The sequence below is a fragment of the Ursus arctos genome, unplaced genomic scaffold (genome assembly GCF_023065955.2).
Source record: "Ursus arctos isolate Adak ecotype North America unplaced genomic scaffold, UrsArc2.0 scaffold_8, whole genome shotgun sequence".
In the NCBI taxonomy this organism is placed as follows: Eukaryota; Metazoa; Chordata; class Mammalia; order Carnivora; family Ursidae; genus Ursus; species Ursus arctos.
This window is the reverse complement of record NW_026623100.1, coordinates 55587385-55609489: the sequence shown is the minus strand read 5'-3', so window position 1 is coordinate 55609489 and position 22105 is coordinate 55587385. Positions and strand designations below refer to the sequence as shown.

The following is a 22105-nucleotide window of genomic DNA, read 5'->3' as shown; positions in this document are numbered from 1 at the left end:
ACACAAAAATAAAACAAACTAGGATAAAACACTGACTGCTCATGGTCTGCATAAGAACTCAGCAACACACAAATAATGCCTACCCTTGATCTACCCACTTTTACTTGCCAATTAATTCTGAAATATTCCAAAATAAAACAACAACAAAAAAACAGTTTTTTTAAGTACCACTACTTAAAACTCTAAAGATGAAGGGTGTAATCAACTCATTTAAACATTAAAGCAGTGTTTAACAAGGAATCATGGACCCATCTGAAAATCAGATAAAAGACGCATAATCTTATTTTACATACAACCTGGCTAAGAGTGAGAGGTGATCATGGATCCACAAAAATATATCCATGCATCATCCCAGAAGGTTAAAAGAGGCTTAAAAGAAATACAGAGGTTCTAAAGAAATACAGTCACAGGCAAACAATATATACTATGGTTAAACATCAAGGCTTTTATCATACGGTTTTCAATCTGCATGAAGTCCCTATGAGCCTTACCATATTGTTCCAAATTTCTCCAGAGCCTCCACAAGGTCTGCTTCCACCACCGATTCACAGAGTCCTCGAACATGGACAACAGGTGAAACAGAAACTTTATGATGACTTCCACCTGCCTCCTAGCAAAAGAAAATAATTTTTAAAAACTTTAAAAGTCTAAATTGCATCTTTAGTAAATTCAATTCTGCATCAAAAAGCAAACATTAAAAAAAAAAAAATCCAAACCAAACTGCATTCACAAGTTAGCAAAAGGACCTGAGAAAAAAATCATCAATTAACTGGCATGAAAATGTCAATTTTTCTTTTTTTCTTTTTTTTTTTTTTATGTTATCTTAGTCACCATACAGTACATCATTAAAATGTCGATTTCTTAAAAGGGAGCGCTCTCTTAGTAAGAAGTACAACCTAAGTTAATAACTTATTTCAATTTCAGGGGCGCCTGGGTGGCACAGCGGTTAAGTGTCTGCCTTTGGCTCAGGGCGTGATCCTGGCGTTATGGGATCGAGCCCCACGTCAGGCTCCTCCGCTATGAGCCTGCTTCTTCCTCTCCCACTCCCCCTGCTTATGTTCCCTCTCTCGCTGGCTGTCTCTATCTCTGTCAAATACATAAATAAAAAATCTTAAAAAAAAAAAAAACTTATTTCTATTTCAATAAAATCTCAAGAAAAAATTTCAGCAGATACACAGAGTATGCTATGACTGGAATCATATTTTATATCCGTAATTTCTTAGTTTCACCTCTGTAAAATAAAAATCTCAAGTAGTCCAAATGGAAAAAAAATTTTAAATGTTTACTATAAAGATTGTAAACTTTATTTATATCATCTTTTGTCCTTGTTTAATTGGTTATCTAGTCCCACTACAATTTGAAGTTTTTACTTAAGCAGTACACTTGACAACCTAAACTTATACAAGGTACCATTCATTCTCTATTGATGAACAAGTAGCGCTCAAAAATGCAAGTCTTCCAGGGCTTCTACAGAGTACTGTGTATCTTCGAGTACACGTAGGAGGCAGTTTTAATATAAGTATATGAACTATGTATGAGAATTACTTTGAAAATGAAAATAGCTCTCGTTTACTTATTCAAGTTCTATTAAGACAAAAATCTGTATTTACAACTAGCCACTGGGCACCTCGCTTATTTCACTTCAGAAGTGACTTTCATATACAATCCATACACATACGCCAAAAAATCTATTAACTGAAAGGGTTTTTTTCTCCTACAAACAGACTAATCTAAAAGCACAAATGTTTTACCTTTAAAACTTAAGAATCATTTTAAGAAAATTAAATCTCTTTATGGCTTTTTTTAAAGGACTCACCAATTTCTCTTTACTATAAACACTGTTAGAAAACAGTTCTGTGCCCTGCCAATAGAAAAATTACATCATGGCTTAAAGAAAAGAGCCAATTTAAATACATAAAGTAACCACGGGACTACTCTCTTACACTATCATCAAATTCAACAAATATAAATTCAGTCCTCTGCAAATACTAATTCAATACTTGGAAATTCATTTGAATTGCTTATGCTGAGTCTTTTCTATGGTCACGCAGATATTAATTACATGCCACTAAGTTTGAAATGAATCGTTCTGATTGTACACTATGTAACCAAACACTCTTAACAACCTTAACAAATGAGACTCTAAGTGAAACTCAACAACCAAATGTGCATTATCATCATTAAGCCACTAAATATAACTGGACAACAATGCAGAAAAGAGCGCTAAATCATACCTGAAAACTTAATTCAGAACATACATTTAAAGTTTAAATAACAAGTTTTACTCTAAAAATAATGAGACAACAATAAACTTCAAGAAATGAGACGGTCATCTCAGTTCATCCTTAGAAATCAGCTGGTGAAGGTAAATGTGCAGAAGAAAAACTACACTGGCCAAGACTCTTCAAAAAGTTAGTATAAAAAAAATACTGGAAGATTTTAGATTAAGACTAAAGAGACAACAACCAAAGGCAATACCTGAGTCTTTATTTTATAATAGATAAAAACTGCTATCAAAGACATCTTAGGGAGAACTGGAGAAATTTAAATACCGACAGGTTATTATGTAACAGAACTATTTATTACCATCATGATAACAGTAATGTTTATGTGAAAAGAATATCCTTATTTTTAGGAAAGCTGGGATATTTAGGGATGGGTTGTCATGATGTATGCAACTTGCTTTCACAGTTTGGGGGGGAAATGATTATAAATATAGATATACACAAATGGAGATAAAATCCCAAATGGCAAAATGTTAAAAACTGCTGAATCTAGGTAAAGGGCATACGTAATTGAATATTTCACATAATAAAATGTTGGGAAATTATTTTATTATACAACACTTAAGGCCTACAGTAAGGTATGAAGAACAATATAAATAGTCATTTACTCACCACCCAGTTTAATAAATAAAACACTACCAATCAGCTAAATATATCTCCTACCTCCCTCCCCATTGTGGAGAACCACTATCTTGAATACAATGCTAAAAAATATGACTATTTTCAAACCAGTCTTCTCACAAAGAAATGGATTATAGGACCAATTTTTTAAAATCCCTCAAAAATATCTGATATTAATGCACTGTTATTTAATTTTATTTCCTAAATGGAACATTTCAAGACTTAAGTCATTCTTAAAAGCTAGAAGCTATTAAATGCAAACAATATGGTACTTACGGGAAGATACAATAATCTCAACTTCAAGGCAGAAAACATATCCTATCCCCCTTCTATTTCCCTAATTGCCACTCAGTGCATCTGCCATTCATGAGTTTATCTACCTTTATTATTTCTCTAATCTTTATATTATGTCCCCTTTTCTTGAACTTAAAATGTTCTCATTCTTTCTGTTTAAATAAAAAAAGAAAAAAAAAACCCTAGGTTGTTTCCAAATATAAAACTGATATATTAGTGATATCTTTTCAAACAATATTTTTACCACCCCTTTTGCCCCAAATATTAAAAGTCTTGGGGGGGGTTGTTTGTTTGTATGCAGAGAGAGTGAGAGTGCACAAGCAGTGGCAGGGGGGCACAGAAAGAGGGAGAAAGCATCTTAAGCAGGCTCCATGCTCAGCGCAGAGCCCAACACTGGGGCTCAATCATGACCCAAGGCGAAATCAAGAGTCAGATGCTTAACCAACTGAGCTACCCTGGCGCCCCCTAAAACTTTTCTCAAATCAGTATTTTCTTATTTCTACCTATACTATATACTGGAGGTTAAGAAATCTGAAATTGTCTGTACAATTTCTTTTACTTACCCTAAAATTACCTCTTCAAGGCATCATACTATGCATCCAACTCCTGAATTGGCGAATAAATCCGTATTATTTACCCCACCCACGTTAACACTTTGATCGTGTCTTCTCCAATTCGAAAAGTTTTTTTTTAATCCTTTCTCATACAGAAGCCCAAAGTCATTCCATTTCAAATATTTCGTTATCTAGGCTCCCTCCTGATCTATTTATACTGATTACTTATCAGACTAAAAACAATATTCCAAGTGAACACTCAGCAAATGAAGGCATGCCTTCACTTTACATATACTTTTTTTTTTAATTACTCTATCCCTTCTTCAGGCAAACTTTGTCAACTATAATGGAGGCATTATTTGGTCCCCTTTGCAGGCTACAGACCAGTCTAGTCATAACCATTCCAAACTCCCAGTCCCTTAGAGGCTATCTCAAGGACCAACTCTAATAAAACCAATTTTAAGTGCTAATTTAGACTATTGCTGATTGAAGACTACACTCTTCTGAAGAGAAGGGAAGCTCAGTAGAGTATAAATGAAGCTTCTATCTGAGAGGAATAAGAAGGGCCCATTTATGTCTCTTCACATAGTAAAGCAACAACTGTAAACCAGTAAAGGCCAGGCACAATGTCCTTATTAGGTTTTTTTTTTGTTTTCCCAACATCTCCATGCACACAACACATGCTCAAGAGCAACTGAACAACCTTCTTCTGTCCTCTTATGATTACAGGATTCAATAAGACCAACCTCAAATTCAATAATTCATTCCCCAACACCAGACACAGAACCCACTGCCAAGTGATTATCCAGCTTTTCCTTACACACCTCCAATGACAGGAAACATACTACTCATGAGACAATCCATTATATTTTTAGAAAATTCTTCATAATATGCATCCAAATCTGTCTCTCTGTAGTTTTGTATCCAAAATGGCTATTGAAGTCAGACCAGCGTTTGAATCTTTGAACACTTACTGGCTCATTGCTCTTAGGCTAATTACGTTTTCGAGCCTCAGTTTCACTATTAAAAAAAAAAAATCCATACACGTAAGATTACAGTAAAGAAATGGAACAACTATGAAATGTCTAGCACAATGTGAGATAGTTATTTAGCAAAGGCTCAAGAAATATTAAATGGTGCCTTACCCTTATCTGCATTTCCCTCTTCTACATGATAACCTTCCAATTATTTGTAACGATTGCTCAAACCAAACCTATATATACACCCTTCAGGCTAAAGAGCCCCAGATTCTCCTATCATTCCTCTTATAATGTGATTTCAAGTGTCTTTTCCATTCTGGTAATCATTCTCTGGATGCATTAGAATTTATCAACATTTAAAAGAATTTATCAACGTTATACCAAGAAATGAGTACAGTATTTCTAGATATTTAAAGTTATCCCTTTTATTTGGATAGTTCTTACAAACCAAGGACAAAGGTGTTTTAAGGGGCAGCTGCAAATATTTTTTAACTCACGCTATGCTTAAAGGTAACTAAACTATGTAATTTTTCTTATGAAACTAAACAAACACATCGCCTTTCTTTTTTTTCTCTGTCTCTTTCTTTCTTTCTTTTTTTAGAGACAGAGAAAGGGGAGGGGATCTTAAGCAAGCTACATGCCCAGCACGGAGCCCAATGTGGGCTCGATCCCACCACCCTGAGATAAATACCTGAGCCAAAATCAAGAGTTGGACACTTGGGGCGCCTGGGTGGCACAGTGGTTAAGCGTCTGCCTTCGGCTCAGGGCGTGATCCCGGCGTTATGGGATCGAGCACCACATCAGGCTCTTCCGCTATGAGCCTGCTTCTTCCTCTCCCACTCCCCCTGCTTATGTTCCCTCTCTCGCTGGCTGTCTCTATCTCTGTTGAATAAATAAATAAAATCTTTAAAAAAAAAAAAAAAAGAGTTGGACACTTACCAACTGAGCCACCCCCGCCTGTTTGTTTGTTTGTTTCTTTCTTTCTTTTTAAGAAACAATAGAGGAGATCCAAAATATGGGAAACCCTTTAATTTTCTTATTTAAAGATTTTAGGTACATTTGATCACATAACAAAGATTAAAAAGAACAGCCAAATGATTCAAATAACTATAAAAAAAATCTTCGCTTTTTTGCTCATGTAGTAGAAATTACTTGGTTTTGCCTACCCAGAAGCCCTTTCCCCCTCTTCTGGTTAAACACATACACACACACACACACACACACACACGCCCGCACACACATGGAACTCTGTTATTCCACTGGTATTCTTAATCACACAGTCAGGCCTGCCCAACTTCAGAGGTAGACCAGTGATTAGTTGCAGGGAGAGAGAAGATAAGAAGTGTTGATCATAAGGAATACAAATGGACATTGGGGAGAAGAGTTCTTTATTTGCTAGCTATAAGAATGTAAGTCTAGCTTTGTAACTACATAGAGGAAACAAAGCATACAGAATCAAGTCTCAATGACATCATCTAAATCCCTAGATCCAGCCATGCCTGAAACCACTGCCACCACTTGGTTTTCTCAGTTACATGGGCCAAATAATTCCCTACCTCTGCCAACTTTTTGTTTTGCTTAAGCTCACCTGAATTGTTGCTGTGGCTGCAACTACAATCTTTGAAAGTTGTATTCAATTCATAAAGGCAAAAAAAAAAAGCACTAAATGAATCACAGATTTTTAGATATAGATTTTTTTTTTTTACTTTTATATCTCCATCACTGAAAACAGCACCCAGCACACAAAACGGGCTCAAGTACTGTTTTTTGATGAATTAAGAGATCACAGTGATCATCTAATCCAACCTCCTCATGTGATAGTGGAGTTCCAGAGAGGTTAAGTCACAAAGCATGTTGGTAGCAGATCTAAGACACCTGCCTTGGTTGGGCTTATGGCTCTATTAACAGCTCTTTTCACTGTATGTACTAACATAGAGAAACACGGTCACTTGTCAAAAAAAAAAAAAAAGGAATAAAGTAAAACCTATTACTTTTCGCTTCTTTCCTAATACCAAGCCAGAAAATCCTCACTCTATTGCAACAGCTTAGCTAAAAGAGAGAGAACATTATTGCTACAGAAGCCTCAAGAGCTGGCACTTACCTCCAGGGCACACATCCTTTAACTTTTTTATTGCCCAGGGTGCAGTTACTATGCTGTCAGCCTCTAAACTTTTCCTGTGGGAGCTAAGCTAACAAAGTGACCTCATCTCATCTCCCACCTCATATTCATCCAATAAGCCATCATAATATTCCTATACATCTCTGTAATTCAGATCCTTCAAATATAGTAGTGTATCTTAAATTCAAACTAGATTCTCCACCTAATATATACCACTAGGAAATCCTAGGATCCACATTTTTACCTTGGCATTTTGCCATCTTGTAAGTCTATTTATTAAAAGTTGAGAAACTTAAATTTTCACCTCATCAGCAAACAAACCACTTTAACAATCTGATTTGCCTGTTTACTCACTAACAGAAAAGAATAAAACTTGAAAGTCTCCAAAATGAATTAGCACTCCATAAATCTTTATTGATACCAGTCTTTATAGAAGCAGATCTTTTCTATGTAACCTCCCAATTTAATTCCTCAATTGGTTTTGCCAAGTAAAGCCCTAATATTTGGAAGTCAAGCTGCTTTCTTAAAAATAAGCAGATAGAGGGGCGCCTGGGTGGTGCAGCGGTTAAGCATCTGCCTTCGGCTCAGGGCGTGATCCCGGCGTTATGGGATCGAGCCCCACATCAGGCTCCTCCGCTATGAGCCTGCTTCTTCCTCTCCCCCTCCCCCTGCTTGTGTTCCCTCTCTCGCTGGCTGTCTCTATCTCTGCCGAATAAATAAATAAAATCTTTTAAAAAATAAATAAAATAAAATAAAATAAAATAAAATAAAATAAAAATAAGCAGATACCATTAATATGATCTTGAAGGTCCTGACTGCTAAATTTAAGACCACCACTCACTTTATAAGAATAAAATAATTGTATAATACATAGCGAAAACCATAATCCAGCTTTGTTCAACAATGCAGCCCAGTGAATCTGAAACACTCTAGGAATTTTTGATGCTCAAATTAAGTGCCAGAAGCCATAAATCTGAAAAGTGTCTTATTTCTCATATCCAACCTACTAACTCATTTCTATTTTTCTAACGCATTTCTCTCTCCACCTTAACACATCATGATCATTCACAATAATCAACCCATCTTTAAATAGGAGCATTTGCAAAAACACTGCTTTTCTTTTTTAAAAAGATTATTTGACAGAGAGCATGCAAGAGGGAAGGAGCAGAGGGAGAGGGACGGACAAATAGACTTCGAGTGCAGAGCCCAAGGTGGGGCTCCATCTCACGACCGAGATCAGAACCCGAGCCAACACTTAACTGACTGAGCCACCCAGGTGCCCCAACACTGCTCTTCTTAAATACTCACTTTCCTCTTTAAATCTAATTAACATATTATTAAAGCACTCGTGGAAACTTAATTATCTAAAGCTAAATAATGTAAATCTTTGAAGTCTTACTTTGCACCTTACAAACCTCCAACTGGAGTTGAAAAGATTGCTTATCACTGTACCTCATCTGCATTTACTGTTGTTTAACATTTTGACCACGAGGTATTTCTTCCCTGGCTGGACTAGGAGGACCACTGAGGTTGAGCCAAACCCATTTCAGTTAGAGGATTTACCATATTTCTGGCTGATGACGCACTAGACAATAACTTCTATCCAGGGAATGCCTATCTTAATAAAATTTTATTGTACAGTTTCCATAGATGCAATAATTTCAAAATAGTACCAAAATTTACAAGAATAAAAGGTTTAAAAACAGGAAAAATAAACCTTCATTAGATTTGACAGTGCAGTATTGGTTCTACAGTTAAATAAAAGCAATTCCCTCTCTCCTAAGACACAGAACAACACGCCTCCGTGGCGCAGTCGTTAAGCTTCTGCCTTCCACTCAGGTCATGATCCCGGCATTCTGGGACCAAGCCGTCCAACTCCCTGCTCAGCGGGAAGCCTGCTTCTTCCCCTCTCACTCCCCCTGCTTGTGTTCCCTCTCTCACTGCCTCTCCCTCTGTCAAATAAATAAATAAAATCTTTAAAAAAAAAACAAAAAGAAAAAAAAGAAACAGAACAACAGTAAGATAAACAAAAATTAGAATTTATAACTCAATCTGCATACATTAGTTTCTGCCTGGGTAATTTAAAAACTGCGTTACATTAATCACTGAACTACAACTCTAGGTACGGAAAGGTTCAACTTTTATATTTTACAGATTAAGCGAACTCAAGAGTAGTAGTTAACGGACTTTCCCAAAGGCATTACAGATTGTGTGCTAGGTAAGACTTGTCTCTCCCCAAGCCCTGCCCAGTGCTATTTCCACTGCCAGATACAATCCACTTTGGATATATTAATTATATATTATTTTCTTGCCCACATCCAAAATAATACTATTGTCTTAATGTCTAATCTATTTTTCAAAGAAAAAATTTTTATAAAAAGATTGAAGTATCTTTTCAAGACACTTAAGGGAAGACATTTCATGCTACCACACAAAAAACTCAAGACTTTTGGCAAAAGAAATACACTGATCCATCGGCTCCATCTAAAATATGTTACAATATTCCTGCTTCCAAATTCCACAGTGGAATTGGCTTTGAACTGGAACTTTAAGCATGCATTTCTTTTATTCACATGTTGAAGCTACATTTTGAATATTCGAAATACCTAGGCACAAAAATCAAAAGCCGTATCTAGCCATAAGGAAACATTTATTTAGAGGAAGAAAAAGTGCCTTTTTCCTAATGTGTTGAAACCTATGTGTCACTGTTTCATATTTGGAAACTCTAACACTGGGGACTACTGACCAGAATTTTTACATAAAAATTCAAACAACAGCTATAAGGCTTATAATTTGCCTCTTATAAAAAGTGAAAAACAGTCTAAGTAGAATATATGTGTACAATTTCTTAAACTTCAGGTAAAGCTTCCTTTCAAAAAATCACTATTAAGATGTGATAAATGTTTAAAGGACATTTAAGCCATTGAGACATCTTTAGTGCACCAAAAAAGGGCAAAAACTTTTGCTTGCTTTGTTTCCTTAGAGTCTCCGTGCAACTCAAGCTGAGTTACTACTACTTGCTGTGGGTAAGACGATTTTCACATTCCTTCTGCCGCCCGCTAACATTTCTGATAAGAGCAACAAGAATGCAGGAATGTGTGTTTAATGCAGTTTCGAGTTCAGTTCCTCCTTTCATGGGGCAAATCTGGAATAAACGGTCAATGAAGAACTCAGGTGACTTTAAGATTTAAGATTTGTTTTACTTGAAAATATGGGTGCTGTTAACACCTACCAACATTTTTTTTTTTGGATCGAAGAGCTAAAATCAGTACTGAGCAATAATCATAAAACCGGGTGGCAAAGCATGCACGCCATGCCTGCCAAAAGTAAAAATTTTTAAATGAAACCTTCAGGGCAACTAGGGTGTGAGCGCCAGAGTGCAATTTGTCATTGGGTTACGGCTCTGCTCAGGACCCAGGTGGAAAGAGACCCCGGCGGAACCCACGCAACCATCCTGTGACCGAGACGGGCGCGCGGACGCCGCCGGCACAGGGGCAGAAGGGAGAAAGAGGGTCGTCCCGACGCCGGCCAGCCGCCGGAGGAGTTAAACTAACAAAGAGCTAATCGCGCACCAAAGCCCCCCCGGAGCGGAAACAACGCCGCCCCGCCTCCCCCGCCCGGCTACCCTCCCCAAGTTCAGGGCCCGCAGACGACTCGCACGCGGGGCCTGCAGCCAGGCCGGAGCCGGGTTCGCGGTCGGGATGCGGATAACAGGTAAGGCAAAGAATAAAAGCCCTAAAGACAGGAGCCGGCGCTTCCCGACAGGGTCAGCGCAGCAGCAGAGGGAAACTGGGCGCGCGGAGGGCCCCAGGGCCGAGTCCCCGCCGCCAGGCCCTGCTTCCCGGGGAACCGCCAGGCACAGGGGACGGGGCGCCGCGCTTTGTTACCGGCTGTGAGAAGCTCCGGCCGCCGCCGCCGCCGCCATCGCCCCCGCCCCGGGGCGTCGCTTCCCGGCGGTTCTCGCCTTCCTCGGCCGAGTAGTCGATCTCCCCCTCCTCGGTCTTGAGGCGCTTGGCCTGGCTCTCGTATTCGCGGTCCTCCTCGTATGTCTCCCTGGGAGAGGATGAGGAGGAGGACATGGCGGCGGCCGGAGGGACCGGCGGACAAGCGGGTGGGGGTGGCGGCGGGGCGCGGGCCTCGGACGCCGCCGGCCAGTCCCCGCCACTAGCCGAGTCTCTTCAGCGAAGGTCTGCGCTGCCGGGCCGGCCTCGGGGTCCGGGCGTCCGGGAGCCGAGTGGGTGCAGAGACCGGGCGGGATGAGGGGGGCACCCCGGGAGGAGGCTCCGGAGCGGCCGCTCCCCTTTATTACGGAGCCAACATTCAGCCTCTCCCTCCTCCTCCGTCTCCGCTCCCAGCCCGGGGGAGCGAATCTAAGGATGGGGACGCGACCGTGGCTTCCGGTCTTCCCTCCTCCCCTAATCCGCTCCCCGCCGCCCAGGCCGAGCCTCCGCCCCCGCCTTAGCCTCAGCCGCGCAGGATCGAATCCAGCCGCAGCCCGCGGGAAGCGCCCCTCAGCTTGGGTCCTGCTCCCTATTGGCAGGGGGAAAAGTCGACCAGGCTTCCAATTGGCCAGAAGGACTGTTCGTCAAGAGCCGCCCATGGCTCGGCCTCGCCCCCCTCCCTGCGCCGTGTGAACTCGCCGCTGGCCTGCTAGTCCCGAGCGCCCAACGCTCGCCGCGCGCTGCCCGGGAACCGTTGCTGCCCGGCGGCCGTTAGCACTGTTGGACTCAGCCGAAGCCAGGCGCGGAGTGAACCCCAAGCGGGCGATGAGGTTCGCCGTGGAGTCAGGGTTGCGGGTGTTAACCGCCCTCCCGCTAATTTAAATGCCTTTATTACTTCTCTTCAAAAGAGCATGAGGAAAACCTCTAAAATCCCTGCAGATAGACCTCGCACAGCCCTTAAAACTACAGAGGCTGAGGGGAGAAAAGGGTTTGGAACCATGAAAGTAGCCTTCTCCCTGTGTTGTGTGCAAAATCTGATGAAAGTGGGTGCACTTTCTCCCCGCCCCTAACGATCTTCGAGAACTGCAGTCAAGATTTACATTGAGCAAGGTGCAAGTCTGAAGAAGACGCCGCACGCGGGTGAATGTCAGTTTGATCAGTTAGCACTCATTTGTCATCTAGACCCCTCTTTCCTGACAGGGGACTGGTGTGTGTAAAATATGTCATCCTTCATCCCAACCCTTTCCTTTCGGGATGATCTATTTCACATTATCATTTATTTTTGAAAGATAAAAAAGCCTAACAAAATTGTTTGTCCTTCGGACCGCAACTGACTTCCTCCGTGGAGCCCTGAGGACTCTTCCAAGCTTCTAGTTGCTTTCTCTTTTTCCAGCAGGGCCCTTTATACTTAACCTCTTAGGGTGTTTTGTTTTAAAGACTAGAAGCGCTTGAAGACGAACTGTGCTCTTTTTCACCTTTGCAAATCCAGTTCCTGTGCAGATCCCTAGCGCAAGTTAGGTACTCCACAATGCTGAAGAAGTGGTCTTTGGGAAATAGAGGTCCAGTATCTTTCAAGAGAGAAACTAGCAAGCCTAACCCAACCTAACTGCCCTCTGTGACTTAACCCTTGGAGGATTGCCTAGGATCAAGAGTCCCTTAAGTGTTTCCGTTGTCCTTATCCCTCAGACGCTCCTCTAAATGTGGCTCTTTCCGTTCCTAACTCTGCGGACTGTTTCCTCCTCCCGCCTCATTCTCCCTCATTTCCAAAGTGATTTCTTCCAAAAAAGCCATTTTTATTTATTGCTGGCAGTGCTTAACCGTACCCTATTTTGTACTTTGTAATTTACACTGCCTGTCATTTTGGGGGAAAAATTGCCAGCTTTTCACAGCACCGTAGAGCTTATAATCAAATTTGTGTGCAGCTGCAACTGTACACTGACAAAATAGAACTAAAAAAAAATTTTAGAATTTTATTTTTTAAATTAAGATAGGATGGAAGTGGACAAAAGAACTATCAAAGAGGGAGCTGCAGTGCCAGCTACATGAGGAAATATTGCTGGCAGAACATTGGGAAGAATGAGAAGAGGCAGAAGGAAGGCCTTATCCAAACTTTCCAAATATTTTATAGTGATGGTGAAAATATTAAATTGTAAAAGCCTACCTCCAACTCCTAGATTGTACCAGGTTAAAATGCGATTCTCACACTAATCCACAAGGAACCCCAGCCTTGCGGAGCCTTGCTGCTCTACTCAGTGTTTACTAACAGAAGGTAGGTAACTTTGATAAATAGAATTCAAACTTAAATTCTATTTATCAAAATATGAGGGGCGCCTGGGTGGCACAGCCGTTAAGCGTCTGCCTTCGGCTCAGGGCGTGATCCCGGCGTTCCGGGATCGAGCCCCACACCAGACTCCTCCGCTATGAGCCTGCTTCTTCCTCTCCCACTCCCCCTGCTTGTGTTCCCTCTCTCGCTGGCCTTCTCTATCTCTGTCGAATAAATAAATAAAATCTTTAAAAAAAAATATGAAACTTAGTTTCATACTAAGTATGAGCATGAAACTTAGTTCTTTTTGGAAGTAGCTCAATCAAACTGTTCGATAAAAAAAACTGAAGAAGTAAAATATAGAAAGCATGTTTAAAGGACATAGATCAGTACATTGACCACGGGTTATCTGTGAGCTTCTTGCTAATAAGTTGTTCAGTGACAATAAGTCCTTTGATAAGGAAAATGCTAGCCAGCTCAACACTCTACCGTGGGGGCGCCTGGGTGGCTCAGTCGTTAAGCGTCTGCCTTCGGCTCAGGGCGTGATCCCGGCGTTCTGGGATCGAGCCCCACATCAGGCTCCTCCGCTGTGAGCCTGCTTCTTCCTCTCCCACTCCCCCTGCTTGTGTTCCCTCTCTCGCTGGCTGTCTCTATCTCTGTCGAATAAATAAATAAAATCTTAAAAAAAAAAAACAAAAAAACACTCTACCGTGAGAAGAGCTAAAGAAGGAGGGCATAAATTATATTCTGCATGATTTAACTTAGATGAGATAAAGATATTATACACCACCCAGTAGCCAGAAATGCCTAAGAAACGCAGAAACAGCTCCTAAATGCCACGACCATCTGGAATTTCTGTTGCACTGCATACAGCCTCAGGCCTTTGGCTGATTGTCTGAATGCTTGCTTGGATTGGCTGCTCTTGATTAGGGTAAGAAATGGGCATGAACTACCATCACCACAACTCAAAGTGGATTCAGGGGTTCTACTAGAGTGGGAGACAGGTCCAGAGCAGCCCTAGGGAAACTATACTCAAGGTCCTTTATAATCTAATCCTGAGTTGCCCTTTAGTTTTAAATCTGAGCGCGGACTCTGTAATTATAAGATAGTGTGCTAGGTGATGAAGGGACCAGAAAACTATATAAGAGATGGTCCCTGCCTTCTCAAAGCTCGCAGTCAGGTTGAGGAAACAAGACACATGTAATATACATGTAATAATAACAGCCATTCACAGTGTGCCAGGCACTGGGCTAACCACTATATGGGTCATGTCAGCAAATTCTGACAGAAGCCCTCTAACAGGCAATATTGTCACTATGCCCATTGTACAATTAAACAATCCAGGAAGGGTTAAGGGACTGTAAACCAGAGAGTCAAAATTAGAATCCAAGCTGTCTGATTCCAGAGCCAATACTCTTCATCCAGAAGAATGATTTAATTATTTTTACTGCCACAAACACAGATCTTATAGCCACTTATCATGATACCAATTTATTCGCTAATTTCTACCAGGGCTTATGCAACTATAATTCTAGAAAGGGGTGAATAGATTATAGTTTTCACCATTTTCATTGGTATAAGGACATTTAATTAGCTTCCATAAGAAATTACAAATTAAGCTGTTTCGTGTTCATTTTTAAATTTAATTTCTATAGAAAAGGCTCAGAAATCACAAGAGAAGTATCTCTATTTTCTGATGGATATGTAATTTGAACAACTGGAGATACAAATTACGAACTTTTCATTCCCAAACCCAATTTCCAGTATTGCGGCTATATCACTGAAAACACAAAACTTTGTTTCCTGCCTCAGCTCTTGCAAAACCAGATAAATAAAACCCTGATGCACACCATACCTGTGAGCCACATTTCCAAAGGATTGGAACCGTGGAAGTATATTTTAATTAAGACCTGTTTAACACGATCAAAGTCCATTCAGAGACAAATCAATTAGTTCCTATGAAACTTTGTCAAATCCAAAGTATATTTGTGATGATACCACTTCCACGTTTGATAGGGATCCCCCAAGAAAGGGCACTATGGCTGTCCCCAAGCTAGCCCCTTTAATTTGATCTACATTGGGTTTGTTAGGGTGAAAAGAAGCCACGGTTCCAAGAGGATGCACCCTGTAGGAAGTGCCCCGAGCACTATTAGCTCTCTGTGTAGTCAAGTGTAACCACAGCGGTATTCTCTTTCAAGCGCTATCATCATACACATCTGCTTTGGGGCTAGAAATGCCACCATGTTTGGCCTCTTTAAAAAATAACAATTTGTGATAAATCAGCAAAAATAAAATAGATTTACCTTAAAGGACTAGCTCATCTACCAAATAATGACAGGTAAAATTCAGATTCTTAGTATCAGTGATAGCCACTTAGTCTTAGAAATAATACTTAAATTATTTCCACTTCTCTCTAACTCCTGTGAGTTGAGAGTGATTTAGACATCTTTAAAAATGATTTTAATAAGCAAAAAGAGTAAAATCATAGCATTTCTATCCCCAGGTGAGAGTAAATAGAATTTATCAAAGTAAATTCACCTTACATATGAAAATATAGCAAAACAAAATTAACGCACACTTAACAAAACGGTACTAAGTGCTGACCATTCCCAATTGTGTAGAACGTGAAATAATTGGGAGTGATCAGTAGTACTTAATACCTTTTGTTGTTAAGTATGAGCTCTCAGTTCTTCTTTTCTGTCTTTTTTAATTTGAGAAAAATAATTTCTTGGAAATACCCCACTTCACCCTATCAAGGAAGTTTCCTTGGTAAGCAAGTTACTAATTCACCCATTCTTCTTTCCTGATCTTTGATGCTGGGACCACTATAAAAATGACAAGGAATACTAAGATAACACATAAACTAGGTTTTTTAGGCCTCCTTTTTTTTTTTTTTAACCTTTCCTATCTTTAGTTTTCTTTGGCCTATTAATGTCTTTGCATTCTGAATGTGTTAGGGGACATTTCAATCAAATGGAATGGATTTTTAACAGAATCGTGTAATTGTTTCCCTTGATACAATGTACATTCCCAAACCATTGTGGCACTTTCCCCTCCGCCACCCCTAAGACCACAAGATCAACAGACCACCTTTATTTTAAGACAAGAAAAATGTTTTGCCCATGCATCCTAACCACAAGTCAGCTATTGAGTTTGGCTAGACCTGTGCCATCCAATGCAGTGGCCGCTCGTCACACGTGGCTATTTACATTTAAATTAGTTAAAATTAAAGAAAATGCAATATTCCGTCTCCAAGTCACACTAGTCACATTTTAAGTGAGCAATAGCCACACGTACAAGTGGCTGCTGCTTTGGACATGCTGGACTGGACTGTAGCCTCAAGAATGACTATCTCATTCAGCTTTGTCTCTTCATCACCTACAACATTGTACATAGTAGCCACTGACCAGACATCTGTTGGTCTGAATTAAGCTCCTCTTTCTCATAACTCAAGAAAAATAAGCACATAAAACATGTAAGCTTTGCAAGTTATGTCTACGTATGTATCTCAAAGATTGCTCTATAATTTGATTTGCTCCTCACCCATACTTGAAATGAGATCACTTAAAAGATGTAATTACATTTTTCAACCAACTAAGCTCATTTTGTACACTGGATGTACCAAAATGTGTATAATTTAAATTTGTCAATCAACCAATTGTATTAAATGACACACATCTATTGAAAGATTTCCTATTGTGAATATTTTTCAAAAGTGAAAATTCCTTTCACAAAGTAGTCAGTCTCTGATTTATCTGTAAGAATGCCATTACGTGAACATCAGAATTTGCACTGAACTGAGAGAGAGGCAAACAAAAATAGTATTCTTTCAAGGTGCTATCATAGGCATCCAAAGTTTGTAGGATAAATTTACTATTATTACTAATTATAAATAAATAACCAGCACTGCATAGAACTTTACTATCTACCAAGCAGTTTCACATACACTGCTTTATATGATTTTCACAGAAGCTTTAAGAGGTAGACAGGGCAACTCCTTACTGTCTCCATTTGGCAACGTTCAGAAAAACTACTATTTTGTCTCTAAATTCCCATCTTCTTTCCAGTATACCAATGAGGATGTGTGAACTATTATTTATGCTGATTAGATTGGAATTGGAACTTTTAATTTTTTGGCCCTATTTGGATGGAACTACCTTCCTAGGAATATAATTTTTAATTATATATAGATATATAATATATATAAACATCTGTTCAGAGAAGACCCGCAATAAATATTTGCTAAATAAATCAGTGAATACATGCAGGGTCCTGAAAACAGAGCTGACTGTATCAGTCAAAGTTCAGTTGCAGAGAACAGAATTCATTCCAATAAGTTTAAGCTAGAAGTATTAAAATACTTAAAGCATAATTCGGAGTATTGATGGAAAGATTCTCTTTCTTTCTCTTTTTTTTAGAGAGAGCAAGCAAGTTGTGGGGGGGGGGCAGAGGGAGAGGGAAAGAGAGAATCTTGAGCAGCTTCCACACCCAGTGTGGAGCCCAACACAAAGCTTGATCTCACTACTCTGAGATCATGACCTGAGCCAAAATCAAGAGTCGGATGCTTAACTGACTGAGCCATCCAGGCGCCCCCAGTTTTGCATTTCTAACGAGCCCCCAGGTGATGCTGATGTGAAAACTACATTTTGAATACCAGCATTTTAGATAAGTCTTCTCCAACCAGGCTGCCCAATGAATGGAATGTGCCAAGGCAATGATTCCCTTCAACCCTTGGGACAGTTAGGTAAGGCCAGGTGCAGGCAGAGCCTCTAGGCCAGTTGGCCCCAGCTTCCATCAGTGTGTCATACAAGTACTAATATTTTCTACCTGTGCTGTGATGGGGGAGCATTGCACTCTTTGAATAAATCTAACCGTTCTTGAGTCTTTGTTAAGTATTGGCCAATACATGTGCTCTTTTTGGATTCTTTTATTAGTAGCAGAATTTTTTTTTTTAATGTTAACTATTCTTGCAACAAATGTAGAGAACTAAAGATAGCCTGGGGCGCCTGCATGGCTCAGTTGGTTGAGCGTTTGACTCTTGATTTCGTCTCAGGTCATGATCTCAGGGTCGTGGAATCAAGCCCCACATCAGGCTCTGTGCTCAGCATGAACTCTGCTTGAGATTCTCTCTCCCTCTCCCTTTGCCCCCTCCCTGCTCACTCTCTAAAAATAAGTAAATAAATCTTAAAAAAAAGAAAGCGAGGGGCGCCTGGGTGGCACGGCGGTTAAGCGTCTGCCTTCGGCTCAGGGCGTGATCCCAGCATTATGGGATGGAGCCCCACATCGGGCTCCTCCACTGTGACCCTGGTTCTTCCTCTCCCACTCCCCCTGCTTGTGTTCCCTCTCTCTCTGGCTGTCTCTATCTCTTTCGAATAAATAAATAAAATCTTAAAAAAAAAAAAGCGAGAAGATAGCTATATTCAACTTACATATCACCATGTCAACTCTTATAATGAAGATTTACAGTGAGAAAAGATAGTAGTGGGGGGCGCCTGGGTGGCTCAGTCATTAAGCGTCTGCCTTCGGCTCAGGGTGTGATCCCAGAGTCCTGGGATCTAGCCCCACATCGGGCTCCTCCGCTGGGAGCCTGCTTCTTCCTCTCCCACTCGCCCTGCTTGTGTTCCCTCTCTCGCTGGCTGTCTCTCTCTGTCAAATAAATAAAATCTTTAAAAAAAAAAAAAAAAGAGGGGCGCCTGGGTGGCACAGCGGTTAAGCGTCTGCCTTCGGCTCAGGGCGTGATCCCGGCGTTATGGGATCGAGCCCCACATCAGGCTCCTCCGCTATGAGCCTGCTTCTTCCTCTCCCACTCCCCCTGCTTGTGTTCCCTCTCTCGCTGGCTGTCTCTATCTCTGTCAAATAAATAAATAAAATCTTAAAAGAAAGAAAGAAAGAAGGAAGGAAAGAAAGAAAGAAAGAAAGAAAGAAAGAAAGAAAGAAAGAAAGAGAAAGAGAGAAAGAAAGAAAGAAAGAAAGAAAGAAAGAAAGAAAGAAAGAAAGAAAAGAAAAGAAAAGATAGTAGTGGGGCACCTGGGTGGCTCAGTTGGTTAAGAGTCCAACCCTTGATTTCAGGTCAGGTCATGGTCTCAGGGTCATGACATGGAGTCTGGCATCAGGCTCCGTGCTGGGCATGGAGCTTGCTTAAGATTCTCTCTCCCTCTCCCCCTGCCCTGCCTCTACTCCCCTGTGCACGTGTACACTTTATCTCTCTAAAAAAGAAAAGAAAAGAAAAAGATTTAAAACGGCTTCAGCTTTTCTGCCAATGACATCAAAATGGCCATAGGAAGGGAGAAGAGAGAAAGTTCATCTGCTTGATTGTTTCTATAGTGTGCAATGCTTTTCTGCAGAAAAGAAGTGGAAATTTACAAAAACGATATTTGGAATTGTTTCTTCATGAATACCAATGTGTACATCTGCAATTTAAACAGGTTTTTTTTTTGGTCCTATAGACAGTAAGACAAACTCTAGTCCTTTTAAACTAGGGGAGACAATAGTTCTACCTAGTCAAATTGAGTTCTTTTCATAAGCAGCAACATTTCAGCCACTCCTTAAATCCCTTCTCTGCCCCCAGCTTCACAGCCTTATCAACCAGCTGGAAGTGGAACACTAAGGACATATTTGTTGGGTGAGAAAAGAAGAGAATTCTGCAGCCATAGCCTTACATGGGGAGCAGCCCTGTGTGCCCTATGGTGTGGGGTTCTGAATGGTTAATAGCACCATGGCTATTGTCTGCCCAGGGAAGGAGGGTGAAGAACTAAGATCACTAAAGATAAATTTCACCCACTTCACAACTTTAAAAGATTAAGTCTGCTGAGTGTTGTTGTGGGGAAGGATGTTTTGCCAATCACCTCCAGATTACCAAACTCTGCCTTTGAGATTCAAATAAAAGAAAGAGAAGAATGGGTTAAAGAAGATAAATGATCTTGGAGTGCCTGACTGGCTCAGTCAGTAGAGCATGTGACTCTTGATCTCAGGGTCATGAGTTCAAGCCCCATATGGGACACAGAGCCTACTTTAAAAAAAAAAAGGCATGATCTAGAAATGAAATGGGTTGAAGCATCAGGCCTGTATTTTGAAGGGATCTAGTTGTAACATGCCGGACATCACAATTCAATACTGAGACAGAGTCAATGATTCACAATCCAGTTGACATCATTGCCACATTGCGAAAGAATTGATTCATACTGGGTTTTTTTTGAGATTGTATTTATTTTAGAAAGAGAGGGAGAGAGCACATGAGCAGGGGGAGGGGCAGAGGGAGAGAATCCCAAGCGGACTCCACACCAAGCTTGGAGCCCCGTGTAGGGCTGGATGCCACAACCCTGAGATCACAACCTGAGCCGAAACCAAGAGTTGGACGCTCACCCGACTGAGCCCCCCAGTGCCAAATTCCTACTTCTAGACACCCACAGCCACAACACCAATTCTCTTCTGCATTTTCAGTTGGTCTTACAGCCACCCGGCTAAAAACTACATTGCCGGCCCCCCTTGCAGCTAGGTGTGGCCATGTGACAAAGTTCTTGCCAATGGAATAGGAGCAAAAAGGATGGTGGAACTGCTACATCATTGCTTAAAAAGAAATCATTTGCCCTCCATGTTCTCTCTTTCCCTTTCACATGCTGGAGTAGAGAGGTGGGACTTCCACCATCCGTGCAGGACCCTAAAAGATGGCAGAGCAACAAAATTGAAGGCCCTAGGTCCCTGGGTGATTTTTACCAAGCAGAGCCACTCCCCAGCCTGAATCACGTACTTCCAGACTGTTACACAAGAAAAGGCAAACTTCCATTTTGCTTGTATGCCTTATTTTGGGATCTCTTGGTAATGGCAGTTTCTAGCCTATACCTAACATATCTGTCAGACCCTCCAGGGAGGGAAACAGGATTGCTGGAAACCACAGCTTGAAAGAAGACTTGACATATTCTTTTCTACTTTTCAATTTTGTGCCATATACACGTATTCCCTAGTCACTAAAAAATTCATCAATCAATTCATTAATGTGTTAGTGCCTTTACATCCCGGTTAAATTAAACAAAAACGAGTATTATCTTACCAGAGAGTGTTTTTTTCATCCTGGCTGAGAGAAAGAGGCACATGGCTTGTCCCTAGATCTTCAATATCTTGGCTTCTACCACCCACTTTAGCAGATATTCCTAGAAGAATGTGATAGCAGGAGCAACAATATAAATCATTAAGTACGACGATAACTGAGACTCAAATGCCACAAGAGTGCTAATGGTTTTATGGGAACGCAATACTTTCTGTGCTGTCCTCTGCCCCAGTAAAGTCAGTCACATTCAGCTAGTCACTTCCACTGACTACTTCTGCCCCGTCTGTCCATCTAACAAGTCTCGATAGTGCACGTAAGTGTATAGTGTACAGTGAGGATAGGCACTAGGGGTAGGAACTAAGGATAGGAAGATGAATAAGACACTGTCATGACCTTCTCTGTGTCTATGTCAGTGCTTCTACCTTAATGAAGGCTAAAACACGTGATTACACCCCCCCCCACTCACGGGAGACTTCAGAAAATAGTAGCAAACATAAATGAAGGTAAAGAGATATCCTTTGTTCCTCAGATATCACCGTATATTCAAAAAGCTAAAGCTGTCAGATGTAATCCCCTCTCAGCACCATTACTTCTCACTTACAAAATTACAGCATTAGAAACTGTGGTTAAAGGCAAATTTTAATTCTCTTTGATAAACTGATAATTTATGTATTTTGCCAAAGTTAATGTTCATAAGGTACGTATACAAAGTTTAAGAGTCATTCAAATGATAACACCCTGGGGTGCCTGGATGGCTCAGTCGGTGAAGTGCCGGACTCTTGATTTCAACTCAGGTCCTGATGTCAGCGTTGTGACAAGATCAAGCCCTGTGTCAGGCTCCACGCCTGCTTGAGGTTCTCTCTCTCTCTCTCTCTCCCCCTCTGCCCCTCCCCCTGTCCTCTCTATCTCGCTCTCTCTCTCTAAAATAAATGAACCTTTAAAAAATATTTTTGCAATAAAAACATTGAGAGGGTTGAAATAAAATTGAGTACTGTTATGATTCA

The 22105-nt window shown here is 40.8% G+C and overlaps 2 protein-coding genes and 1 long non-coding RNA gene across 5 annotated transcripts in view; 1 reads left to right on the top strand and 2 right to left on the bottom strand.

Moving 5' to 3' along the window:
* HNRNPLL (heterogeneous nuclear ribonucleoprotein L like) overlaps positions 1–11240 on the bottom strand; it is a 36226-nt gene extending 24986 nt beyond the window's left edge. Inside the window, exons 1-2 of one of the 2 annotated variants that reach the window (XM_026479230.4) lie at positions 10741–11240; positions 492–610 (exon numbers count right to left, since the gene is read on the bottom strand). In XM_026479230.4, coding sequence (XP_026335015.1) covers positions 492–610; positions 10741–10932 — 311 coding nt within the window. In that variant the 5' untranslated portion in view covers positions 10933–11240. The remainder of the gene's footprint in view (positions 1–491; positions 611–10740) is intronic. The other variant, XM_026479221.4, reaches the window with a different exon arrangement.
* GALM (galactose mutarotase) overlaps positions 10334–22105 on the top strand; it is a 104145-nt gene continuing 92373 nt past the window's right edge. Inside the window, exon 1 of the mRNA XM_057309224.1 lies at positions 10334–10567. Coding sequence (XP_057165207.1) covers positions 10555–10567 — 13 coding nt within the window. The 5' untranslated portion in view covers positions 10334–10554. The remainder of the gene's footprint in view (positions 10568–22105) is intronic.
* The window catches only part of LOC130543146 (uncharacterized), a 48590-nt gene continuing 45563 nt past the window's right edge, over positions 19079–22105 (bottom strand). For both annotated transcript variants that reach the window (XR_008958243.1, XR_008958244.1), the window contains exon 8: positions 19079–21204. This is a non-coding gene — a long non-coding RNA (uncharacterized LOC130543146). The remainder of the gene's footprint in view (positions 21205–22105) is intronic.